At 46.2% G+C, this 13000-nt stretch overlaps 1 protein-coding gene across 1 annotated transcript in view; it reads right to left on the bottom strand.

Moving 5' to 3' along the window:
- Window positions 1-10532, bottom strand: part of LOC144770794 (phospholipase A2 inhibitor gamma subunit B-like) — a 338774-nt gene extending 328242 nt beyond the window's left edge. Inside the window, exon 1 of the mRNA XM_078655553.1 lies at window positions 10201-10532. Coding sequence (XP_078511679.1) covers window positions 10201-10252 — 52 coding nt within the window. The 5' untranslated portion in view covers window positions 10253-10532. The remainder of the gene's footprint in view (window positions 1-10200) is intronic.
- Between the last annotated feature and the right edge of the window lie 2468 nt (window positions 10533-13000).

The following is a 13000-nucleotide window of genomic DNA, read 5'->3' as shown; positions in this document are numbered from 1 at the left end:
AGGGGACTTGCCTGGTCAGTTGTAGTGACATAAAAAGAGCTGGTGCGGTGCCTGACAAGCATACAGAAAGACATGGTCACTGAAAAAAGCCCATATCACTGACAGCAGGAGCATCAAACATTGCCTGACCCTAAGATGGCTGCCATTAAGATCATTTGTTATGAGGAGCCTCTCAAGCTACCTAGGTGAAGGGCCTATCAAATACCAGCAGAGTCATAGAGACTCCCAAGCAGTAAAGCTTAGAGGCGGGGCTGGAGTACAGTTGATTGTGGCTTTGGTACACAGACAAAGCGAAGAAGCACGAGCCTGCTGCTGTTACCCCCGACAGGAGCAGTCCAGAGAGCTGTAGTGCCTTACCTGAGTGGCTGTTGAGGACCAGGGCACCTTAGGAGATCCCAAGTAGCACTTGTAGTGAGCACGGATTCCCCCCCCCCGGTGTGAGGACCGATCCCGAGACCAAGGTAGTGACCAAGGTACCTTGACTGACTTTGACAATCACCAATTCTATATGGCCTCATGACGACTGAGGAGATTTGAGTCTACAATGCCTGACTGTACAAAGAAGCCATACCCCACATTATGGCGATAATCCTCTCTCGACTACTAGAATCTGTGACCCCTTCATCCTCTTACAGCCCTCTATCTTCAGTCATATCTTGTTGAATCAGTCCTGTTCTGAAGTAACAACTTGTTCCTAATCGCCTCACATTAGTTCGGGTATCTTCACCTGACTTCTGGAATATGTGCCCCCTTTTTGTCCTTATACTTCTCCTCACCACTGCTACCCTAGTAACACCCTTCTCATATCCCCAACATCCTCCTCCTCCTCATTTTCCCAACATGGCCACCACTCGAGTTAAGTCTAGAATTATTTGCTACAAAATCATTTATCCTCCTAACCTGACTAAAGCTTCAGCAAAACAATTCAAGCATTACACCATTGAATGGTTCCCTGAGTCCCTTTTTGTTGATCAATTCTACAATGGTCATTATGGAAGGCTCAAAAATTATTTCATTTTTTTCACTCCTCCTGGTCCATCACCTTATATAATTCCCTTAACGTCATTATCCCTCTATCCCTCATGGGAAAAAGCTAAAAATGTCCCCCTCTGTGTGTATTAACGGCTCCCTCACTATCTCACTCTATAGAAACAGTACTGTAATGATCCAAGCCAAAGACACCTGTCTCTCTCTCTTTGACCACCTCTTCCCTTCCCTACTCCCCTCCCCTGCGACCGGGTTCTCCCTTGACTCTTCATCTAGCTCCACCCATTACTCCCCATCTCCTCCCCTGAACCCCCTACACTCCAGTAGGCTGCACCCTCGGGTGGCACAGGTCGACCCATTCCCCCTCCCTTGTTCCCTCCTCTACCATTTTTACCCCCTCATAGTGTGCCCCCCTTCATCATTTCAGCCTTACCTCTAGCTAATATGCTCCTCGTCCAATCTACACCGTCCCGGTACTCCAATCTTATCTCCTCCCCTCTATCCCTACATGCCACCCCCCTATTTAGTCCACCTCTCCTCCAACCTTCTCCCCTAGTTAACTTTCTTTTTGTTGCCCCTATTCCCTCCTCTTCTCCTCTTTTCCAACCCCTCCACCCCTCGCTTTGTACCCCGATTTCTTCATAAACCCATTGCATCTCTCTTCTTCCCTCCACTCCTCCAGTAATGCTGTGCCACCCACTTTCCCTCCTTGGTAACCTTTTCCCTTTCCCTCCCTCGGGCCTAGCAGAATCACTTTCTTTCTTCATCTTCCCTATCTGCCGACCCCCCCTCACTCTGCCAGGTGCCTGTTCCCTCCCATCCACCTAGCTGACAGGACGTCTCCAACCCCCTCCCCTCTCTTCCTCCCAAACCTCCTTCCTTCCTATGATTCCACACATTTCCCCCTCTTTTTCCGCCACACCGCCTCGCTCATCACCTATCTCCCCCTAATAATGTCCTTAACTCCTATCCTTCTTGCAATGTCAACAAAGACAACTCTCCTCTCACCTCTAATGCACCAATGCCCGCTCTCAACCACCTTTCCCCACCTCTGAACCCTGTACCCCAAATTCCCTCCCGTACCCCAACCTCTCCCTGCCTGCCACTGCCAATTGCACCCCCTCCTGTTACCATCGAGCAACCCAACATGCCGTGCTCTGCCCTACTCTTTCTGGAAAATAAGCTAGGTTCTCTCATCACCTCTATCTCCCAACTTGAAGCTACCATTTCACTATTAAGCTCCAAGATTGCCACCTATCCATACCCCTCAAATACTTTGGAAAACACTCCCCTTCCCATGAGATGCACCTCGTCCCCACACCCCAAAATAGCCAATCATAACCTGTTGTCTGCAAACGTCGCAAACTCACACCCGTCTTTCACTTTCCTATCCTAGTATCCCTACTATCGACACTAATCCGACCATCTTCTCTGTCAGAACCACTCATCCACCCTAACCCTCCCGAGCATCCTTGTATAAGTACAATATCCCTATCACCAATCATAGCCCGAGTGCCCCGTCACCAAAACAGTCTTGACAGAGCTGTGCTGTCTGCTCCACAACTGCAGATCTGCAATAAAACACAAACTTGGTTCAACGATACCTCTCACTCTTTGTTTGATATTCTAATACCCACAGGCTATTCTATACTTAGAAATGACAGTATAGACAAAGTTGGGGCAGGTGCTACAGTCATCTTTTGAAACTCCCTTCAACTTAAGGCTTTTCCTAACAGCCCCTTCTGCACTTTTGAATGCCTATCTCTTCAGCTTCAATTGCACCACCGCTCACGCCTTAGATTCCATGCCATTTACCGCCCGCCTGGTAGCAGCCCTTCGTTTATGGAGAAACTCGCTGACTTCATCGACGACCAATACTCGCAAAGTGACAATCAGATCTTCGCGGGTGACTTCAATCTCCACTGGGGCTCGCTTCAAGACTCTTCTGCGAATATGCTGGCCACCTTCCTCTCTGCAAACGATCTTATCCAACACTGCACAGAAACATCACACTCTAAGGGCTCAATCCTGGACCTTGTTATTTCTAAAGCAGACATGCTTACTATCGCTATCCCTATTCATGTAGACTGGTCTGACCACCTCCTCATCCCATTCTCTCTTCACCTATCCCACTTTATTACTCTCGGCCAACTGAAGAGGGCTACTTCCTGGTTCCGTGACAGTAAAAATATTGACTTCAGTACCCTCTGTAATCCAGCTTTGCTATCACTTCCAAGGCTAGACCCAAACCAGGATGTTAACGAGCTCACCTACCAATGCCTCATAGTACTTGCAGTCGAAATCAATAACGTCGCTCCTCTTCAAAGCAAAAAGAAAAGGCCTACTCCCTCAGCACATTGGTTCAACAAATCCCTTTATGAGGAATGGAAGTACCTAAGAATCCTGGAGAAACAATGGAGACAAGCGCCTTCCACCAATAATTTGGCCACACTTCGTTCAACAAGATCCAAGTACCACAAGCACATCTTCCTTGGAAAAGATTCGCACTTCAGAACCCTCCTCGACTCAGCCAAAAATAGACCCAAAAAACTATTCGATCTCATCAAGAATCCAAACTGCTCTTCCCTAACCTCCAAGTTGGAGGATTCTAGAAAGAAAGCATCGGAATTCACTATATTCTTTGACAAAAAAGTGAAATCACTTGTGGATCAGGTCATTCATCCTACCCCTCCAGAGGAGCGAAAATCCTTAGCCATTTGGCAGAACTTTTACCCCATCTCTGACGATGCCCTCCTCAAATGCATCCTCGAAACAAAGCTCTCCAACCATTCTCTTGACCCCATCCCTAGTGCCATTGCCATCGACTTCTACACCCATTCTCCTTCCTATTGGACCACTCTGGTTCACCTCTCCCTCTGTCAAGGCTCCCTTCCTGTTTCCTCCAAATCTGGGCAGGTTACCCCTCTGCTTAAAAAACCCATTGCTGATGCAAACGACCTCAACAACTTCCGCCCCATCACTAACCTCCCTTTTCCTGCGAAAATCACAGAAATATGTGTAGCGAAACAACTCTCCCAACATATCAAGGACAATGATCTTGACAATTTCCAGTCTGGCTTCATTCAAAAATGCAGCACTGAAACAGCCTTCCTGCAAGTGATTGATGACATGCAGCGGTTACTCGATTTGGGGGAGTCTTGTCTTCTAATTCTCCTTGACCTTTCTGCAGCCTTTGACACTGTGAATCACAACACTCTCCTTAACACTCTTCAACAGAGAATGAGATTGGAGGGCAGTGTGCTTAAATGGTTTGCTTCTTTCCTCTCTGATAGATCCCAAATTATCAAAATAGCGAACAGTCTTTCATCTCCTTTGGCGGTAGGTCAAGGTGGTCCTCAAGGCTCTATACTTGCACCCACTTTGTTCAACCTCTATTTGGAACCATTGGTAAATCTCCTAAGTAAATTGGGGATCCTCTATCATCTCTATGCGGACGACACTCAAATCTACCTTAAGGTGGCCTCCACTCACGATCTCTCCATCCTAAATTCCACTCTCGACTCCATTCAAAACTGGATGTTAACTCATCAACTGATTCTGAATGCCTCCAAAACTGAATTCCTCCTCCTCTCCTACTTACTTTCTCCTCCTCCGGTTCAATCATGGATGGATCAGATGAATCTACTTAACAATAAACTCATAATTGTTGACGTCACAAAATCCCTTGGTATCATACTGAACAAAAAACTCAAACTACTCTCCCACATCAATTCCATTGCAAAGTCTGCTCGATACCAACTGCACCTTCTTTGGGGGATTCGTCACTTCTTCCCGGAGAAAGACCTTAAAACCCTGGTCCAATCGCTGGTTCTCTCTAGATTGGACTACTGCAATTCTCTTCTTACTGGCCTCCCCAAATCCCACCTGTCCCCCCTTAAATCAGTTCTCCATTCAGCAGCTCGTTTCATATATGGGGCCAAAAGAAGCGAGAGAACAGAGGGCACATGTGTGCGCAACAATGAGCACAGATCAATTTCAGGGGTGCAACAGGGTGTCCTTTTGATTCCCTGGCACCCTTGAAATTGCATTCTCAATGGATGCCCAAGGGTAACCAGGCGCGATACAAAATTCGATAATAATAATAATAATAATAATTTGTGATTCTCTAATTGAGAATCGCATATTTTAAATCTCTTTCCATTTATTCCTATGGGCCTCTAGGCACATAGAAATGAATGGGGAGGTATTCCTTAATTGTGACTCGCAATTTGCGAGTCGCAATTAAGGAATGTTTAGAAATCGCTATTTTTTTAAGCGATTTCTACATGCTTAAGCTTTTGCGATTCCTTAATTGCGATTCCTTAAAAATCACAATTAAGGAATTGCAAAAGCCAACATTGATTCATGTGCCTGATAGAGCTTAATTCTCTTCTCTGTTAAAATCTAACAAATGTTATGGATGGGAGGTGCAGTCTTTGCTGTCAATGATGGAGGTTTGTTATTCTTGATGTTGATCAGCAAACATACAGGCAAACAGACCCACAGTGAGTCCTGCCCAAACTTAACCCTCATGCCCTGAGGCATTCCAAAGCAATTTAATTAAAAGAATGAACTTTGTCTCTTTCAATCATCACCTCGCCTTTTCTGTCTCGTCACTCTCTCTTTACCTCTCTACCAATCTACAACTTTATGTGCATATCACAGTTCTCACTCTACTTGAACTCTCCCCATTGCCTAGATTTACCCAGCCTCACTATCAATACACCTGTCTTCCCCCCACGTCTGTCTGTCTACCTCTCTCTCATGACCTCACCTCCATCTCTCCATCAATCGCTATCCCAACTTATACGTCCCTATACCTTATCCCTCTGTCTATCTCAACTAGCTCTCCGCACGTACTGTTTTGTTTCCATCTCACATCCTGTGTTACTCCTCCATTTGCTTGAAGTCTCTCTCAACCGTCTGATTCTCATTTTTTACCTGTCGATCTCTGTCTCTATATATGAAACCTCTTTTGACCTCACTCTTAACCCTCTTACTTTCCCACCCCATTGACTCTACCATATTTCTCTCTGCCCCACTCCCCTCTCATCATCTCATCTATCTCTATCTAAATGTCCACTGTGTTTCCCTATCAAACTTCTCACCATTTGTTTGCTACCTGACTTTTCCACCTCTTCCCTCTCTCTCTCTTCCTAGCCCTGTTCCTTCAATACTTTACTTTTTCTTTCCTTTTCTATCTATTTTCTATATCAGTACATTCTTCCTTCTCTCTGCTTCATCTGTCTCTGCACCTCTTCTATTTTTCAGTTGACCCTCTCTCTCTCTACCACCTTCTTTGTACATTTATATTACTCACATGTCTCTACGTCTTTCTATATCATGCAACACACTATTTCTCACCCTCTGTTTCTCTTACTCTCTTCCTATCACAATATCAACCTCCCCACTCTTTCTGCGCCTCACCTATGTCTCCCTACTTTAACTCTTTTATTTCAACAGCTCATCTCACTTTCGACCCTTCACACTTTTCATTTCTTCCCTTCTCTTACTCATTACTCTCTTTGCCGACCTGTCTTTCTTTATGCCTCTTCTCATTTGCCCCTCTCTTTTTCTCACAGCTCTCTCTACCTTGCATCTGTTTATTGCTCCTTCACTAGAATATCTAATATCTACATATATATCTCTCTGCCTTTATGTCTACTTCACTTTTCTTTCTTTCTTCAGTCACTGTATTTTCGTACAACAAAAACCATTTAATAGTAAAAGTGTGCATATTTTTTATAAACTGTACAAGTGAGGTTTGCGGACAAAATGTTAGCATGGTCATTGATATTTTTAAAGCTAATGCTTAAATGACAATCACTGCTGCAGTCTGAGAACTTAGGCTGAATGATTGATGTCACCTTTATGTATGAATGTGTATGATATTTCTGTAGCACAAACCTAGCCAATAGCAGTAAAGCCCTGTCAGGGACGAAAGACAAGCATAAAGTCAACGAGTGATAGGAGTTGTATGTGGGTTGTGGATTGTTAATGTAATGTGATGTAATGTGCTTTTAAGAGGTGAGTTTTCAAATCCTTTGTGAATTGAAGCAGCATTGCATAGGTTTGGGAGAGAAAGACAAACTGTTTCCAGATTCTGGCTGCACAGATGGAAAAGCCCTGCTGCTTTTCTTTTCTTTTTGACACTTCTTAATCTGCTGTCTGGTCATATCTGGGCTGCCAGTGGGTGAGATCCACAGGAGATGGTGAGCTAGTCTGCAAAATTAGTGGGGGTGTTGGTCATGATAACTTTGTAAATGATGCAACTATTAATAAAGATGATGCAGGTCCGCAAATGGAGCCAATGCAGTTTCATCATGTTGTAGGTGATGTGATCCTATTTCTTCAGGCTGTGGATAAGATGTGCTGCAGAATGTAGGATACTTGTAAGGAGTGCTAGTGTTGCATCTCAGAGGCAATGGAACAAGGCATTACTACTGACCAGAGTATGAGGTCACTTTCTGGAAGAAACAGCTTCACTTCTTCAGAAGCAAGAGCTGGTACCAGCTCATCTTTTTTCTACAACGTGCTCTCCAAACCTGTAACAGCTCTGTAAATTAGTAGTAGCACTGTGTGAGTGCGTAACACATGTGGCTCTGCTGTGTATGTTGTATATGCATGAAATTGTGAAATGCCTGACATTTGTATTTTCCCACTCTTAAGAGACATTATCTGGCATAACGCCTCAACTCTCCAAATACTATGGAGAGAGTGATGTTTGCATAGCTAGTAGCTTTGCCAGTGCATGTTTGTTCTTCATCCTCTCTCTCCTTTCTGAGCCATTCCACCTCCTTTCTCCTCTTCTATGACGGCATCTGGGCTCTCTACCTCCTCTCAGCCAGTCTCTTTCCTTAGCCTCTTTAGCCCTTAGTTTGTTTAGTTCAGCTCACTTCTGTTTGCTTCCTTTGTTTGCATGCCTAGTGCAATGTTATGCACTTTAAAACATCATCAGACACCACTGTCCTGAGTTTTAACATTTCCAGTAAAGGCCGCCTTCCACTGGTCTATTTCACGCCATTAAGCATTGATGTCAGTTATTTCTATCTAGAGCACAAAGGGGATCTGTTTGGGAGGTAGTACTTTTTTTTTGATCTTTCAAATCTACAAGAGCATCAGTGAGCTAAAATTAAGGAGCAGTGGTCTGAAAGCATATACATAATCAGTCCACAATGTGTGTCCATTCAGGGGCGGTGGCGGGGTGTGTGTGTTTTTGTAAGCTCAGGGTTGTTATTTATTGATATGGCACATATATCTTTTCATGCTTATAATTTGGTAATTGGAACATATTGGCAATGATTTGTGGAGCTGATTGAGGACTGAAATAATTAGTAATGTTCGGATTCTGGGAGGATTATTGGTGGACATGTATTGAGTATAAACATATCCACTAGGCCCCTCAGTGATGACAGCAATATGTATCAGTTGAAACCATTCGTGTTCATTAAGTTCAATTGTCCTATTGTGTTAACATTAAAATCCAGTCATAGTACACTGATGCTTTTGGTGAGAAAAGTTTTAAAAAGTACTACTCCCACTCTTCAGAGAGTTTATCTGGCATACACACTACCATTGCTTAGTGGACCAACAGCAACCTTACCTGCGAAGTTATCTTATAATAAAATCCTTAAATCATACATAATTGAACCACGTGCCATTTGCCATTCTTTTGCTCAAAAATTATTGGAAATGACCCCAAATGTACAGTAAAGCCATATTTAAATCAGATCCCCTTTTGATTAATGTGCTCACTCTAATAAGTTGTATGCAACTTGTGAAGGGCCATCAATGCTTCTGTAAAACTGGCTTTAAATCGTATTCTGTTTTGTGCAAGGTTGTCAGCTAAGGGGCTTAAGTTGTAAGACTGGGCGCAAATATGTTCAGTAATCTTTCGGACTATCCACAGCTCACGGTTTGCAAAGTGTCACTCACCTCCTCCAAACGCCCTCGGGGATCATATTGTTCAAAATATACATAAGGAAAATAAACGGTTTCAAATATCACCAAAATTAAAGCTTTATTTTAAACAAATATTGCAGATACAAACCATTACTTCCCCTCAGTACCACATCATGTTATTATGTGGGGACATCCTATTCCTACCCAAAACTTACACTTCTGGCTACGGGCCTACATGCTTCAGTAGCAGAAAGGAAACCTGGCACCTCTCTTTATGGCCGAAGAACGGGTGTCGGAAACATGAGACTACAGCCAGAAAATAAAACTTCTCGTACCTGAAAATATCTAAACAGTTTAGATGCAGCTTGACTTCCGGTGTTAAATGCTGTATTCCAAATAAAAGGCAATGCCGTTTTTTTTAGGCGCCTAGAAGTCGCCAATAGCTCGTGATAGCTCTTTAGGAGTATTATACACGTCTCCGCACTCAATCATTATATAATCTGACCCCTTGTGGACAGTCAGGTATAGGGCGGTTATTTATTTATTTATTTATTTATGCATTTTTATATAGCGCGGACTTTACCCGAAGGTGTCAGAGCGCTTCACATTAGGAACAGAACTGATACATGAGAACATTACAAGTGAACAAAATACAAAAGCAAACGTTACATTAAATGAAGCAAAATGACAATTGTGCGCCAACAAAATATAAGAGGTAGCAAACGGTGCATTACAAAAGTGACAATCTGAATCAACAAAATACAAGAGGTAGCAAACGGTGCATTGCAGGAGGAAAAAAGTGACGTGTGCAGGTTACAAAAAGCGTACAAAATAAATATAGAGGTATAATACTGCAATATATGGAGGACACTCCAGCACAAGAACAAACGTTACGAAGGCACTGGTGGCACTTGTGCAGGTGTCGACACAAACAAATGTAGGAGTGTAAACAGTGTGTTACAGGAGAAGGTGACGGATGGAAGTCACCCACGAGTCCCCGCCACAGGAAGAAGGACAATACTGCCATAAGAGGCAGACTCTCAAACCACAAGAACACACTGGGAAGACACTTCCATAGTCAAGTAAAATAGATTTTTCAGTAGTTGAAGGGCTTCCTTCATATAGCAGAGAGGGCATGAATTACATTTGGAAACCGTCAGAGCAAGGCCCAGAGCGGTGTCGAGCACAGCCCCAGTCACCTCTTCTAGGCACGTATTGATATGGGGCACTTTTTAACACTTTTAACTTCACGATGCGCCCACATTCAGACACAGTTCATGTTCCCTACTCATACAACGTAGGATGACCCACCTTTAACCAGGAGACCAGCGAAGATGCAGACAAGGTACAGAGCGACCGCCATGGTCCGTAGTGCCGCGGAGCTCACGTCAAGTATAGCGCTGCGCAGCTCGCATCCGATTCTGACGCTGCGCGGCTCACATCCGCGTCTGGAGGTGAAGCACCTGCTGTGGGTCTCAGGGCCGGGCCGACGCTGCGCGCTCAGGGGCGGCTCCGGCGCTGCGAGGCTCGGGGGCGGCTCTGCGGCGGGCTTCGGGAATGAGCTGTCTGCGTATTTATAGATAGAACGGGCCCAGGGCTAGAAGAGGAAGAGAGGGCGCGCTAGGAATAGACACAAAAACTACAGTGTCTGGGAGAGGCAGGGAGTTTGTGTCTGCAGCCCAAGGGCGTGGCTGAAGGGCACGGTGGTCTGTTGGGGCTGCCAAACGCCAGACAGAGGCATGACGAATGCCATCCTTAAAGGCCCAAGTGCCTCCACCCTCCTGCACAAAGCTGCAGCCTGCCCCCACGTGCACTCTCGCCATCCTTGTGTGCAGACGTGCAATCACCTGTTGCAACCCGTTACGTCCATCAAAGGCCCAATGGTGTCTCTGTTGCTAACTGCCCGCCTGCTAATTGGCAGTAAGGCTGGATACGCTAATTAGTGGATGCAGTTTGCTTCCAATTTCGAATTTGTCCGTATATGGCCCCTAACTTACACAAGGCCGCGTTCGCACTCACTCACACAGAGTAATCGTGTACTCAGTCAGTGCCCCCAAATTTACTACTTTGGGAGGCAGACCGTCACTTTAATAGTAGTCTTTTCCACGTCCGGTTCTTCTGAGCGCGTGGCCTCCCATACCACCATCTTGCTCTGGGGAAGGGCCGGTGACTTTGCCCGAGCGTTCTGCCAACACGGAGGAAATGTTTCAGCGTAGCGGGCAGCCACAGGCCCGTGGTGACCGGTCAGAGGCACCACTGGATGCAGCTCTGGGGTGGCCTAGGGAAAGGCTGGCCGGATGGTGGGCTGGCATGGCCAGGCCTGTCACTCCCATCTGACCTCACCCTTGTAGGAGGCCGATGGTAATAGATGTGCTGCCACCATCATTGACAGCGCTGGAAGTGCACTGGGTGGTGCCAGGCTGCGGTGGCTTCCCGAGGAAGGCCCTGGCATTTATTTCCATACAAATTAAGCACTACTGGAGAAGGCAGCCCTGTACTGTGTGTGTGATGGCCCATGTGAGGGGCAGGCGATGGGAATGAAGGCAGAAGCTCGTTGCGTGCAACAAAGGTGGCATCAAAACCCCCTGTCTTTGAAAGAGCAAGGAAGAAAACAGAAGTGAGCTGAGCTAAATAAACTATGGGCTAAAGGGACTAAGGGAAGAGACTGGCGGAGAGGAGCTAAAATAGTTCCCAGAGGTCGTTAGAGAAGAGGAGAAAGGAGGTGGAAAGCATTAGAAAAAGGAGAGCTAGGATGAAGAACAAAAAAGCACTGGCAAGGCAACTAGCTATGATTTTAACATGTTACAACATTCACAAAGCATTTCTGCATAACTGTGTTTCCATATGTCATCATGAATAGCCGGACCATTGTCTTTGCCACACTACATCAAGTGTGGCTTGGAAAGGCAACGAGGTCAGTCTGTAAATCTTTGTTAATATTTCCCTGGCAATAATTCGTCCACTTACGATGGAAATGTAGTGGTAGTAAATGGTAGACTGGTGGGAGGAAGTTGTAGTACAATGGTGGTGAAGGGTAGACTGTTGAGAGGAAGTTGTGTTGCAGTGTTGGTGAAGGATAGACTGGTGGGAGAAGGTTGTAGTGCAATATGTTGTGAAGGGTAAACTGGTGGGGGGAGGCTGTAGAACAATGGTGGGGAATGATAGACTTGAGAGGAGGTTGTGGTGCAGTGTTGGTGAAGGGTAGACTGGTGGGAGAAGGTTGTAGTGTAGTTTTGGTGAATTGTAGACTGGTGAGAGGAGGTTGTGGTGCAGGGATAGTGAATGGTAAACTGGTGGGACGAGGTTGTAGTGGAGTGGTGGTGAAGGGTAGACTGGTGGAAGGAGGTTGTAGTGTAGCGGTGGTGATCGGTAGGCTGGTAGAAGGAAGGTTGTGGTGCAGTGATGGTGAATGGTAGACTGGTGGGACAGTTGTAGTGCAGTTGTGGAGTGGAGAGTGGAGAGACCCCGACACCGCCAGAACCAGCCTACACGAAGGGATGAAAGACGTCGCCGAGTGGATGAAGAGCAGCCGCCTGAAACTGAACTCAGACAAGACAGAAGTCCTCATCCTGGGACCATCACCCTCCGCCTGGGATGACTCCTGGTGGCCCCCAGCCCTGGGCACCGCTCCTAAGCCAACAGACCACGCACGCAACCTGGGCTTCATCCTTGACTCCTCCCTCTCGATGACCAGACAAGTCAACGCCGTCTCCTCATCATGCTTTCACACCCTTCGCATGCTTCGCAAGATCTTCCGATGGATCCCGACCGAAACCAGAAAGATGGTCACCCAGGCCCTCGTCACCAGCCGACTGGACTACGGAAACACCCTCTACGCCGGAACCACAGTCAAGCTACAGAAAAGACTCCAACGCATCCAGAACGCTTCCGCCCGACTCATCCTGGACAGTCCCCGACGCAGCCACATCTCCGGCCACCTGAAGGACCTGCACTGGCTCCCCGTCAACAAGAGGATCAGGTTCAGGCTCCTCACCCACGCACACAAGTCTCTCCACGGCCTGGGCCCCAAGTACCTCAACGACCGCCTTACCTTCTACACGCCCACCCGCCAGCTACGGTCTGCCAGCCTCGCCGCCGTACCACGCATCCG

Source organism: Lissotriton helveticus, chromosome 7 (assembly GCF_964261635.1).
Source record: "Lissotriton helveticus chromosome 7, aLisHel1.1, whole genome shotgun sequence".
Taxonomy (NCBI): domain Eukaryota; kingdom Metazoa; phylum Chordata; class Amphibia; order Caudata; family Salamandridae; genus Lissotriton; species Lissotriton helveticus.
Note: the sequence above shows the minus strand (reverse complement) of the source record. Positions and strands in the feature narration are given on the sequence as shown.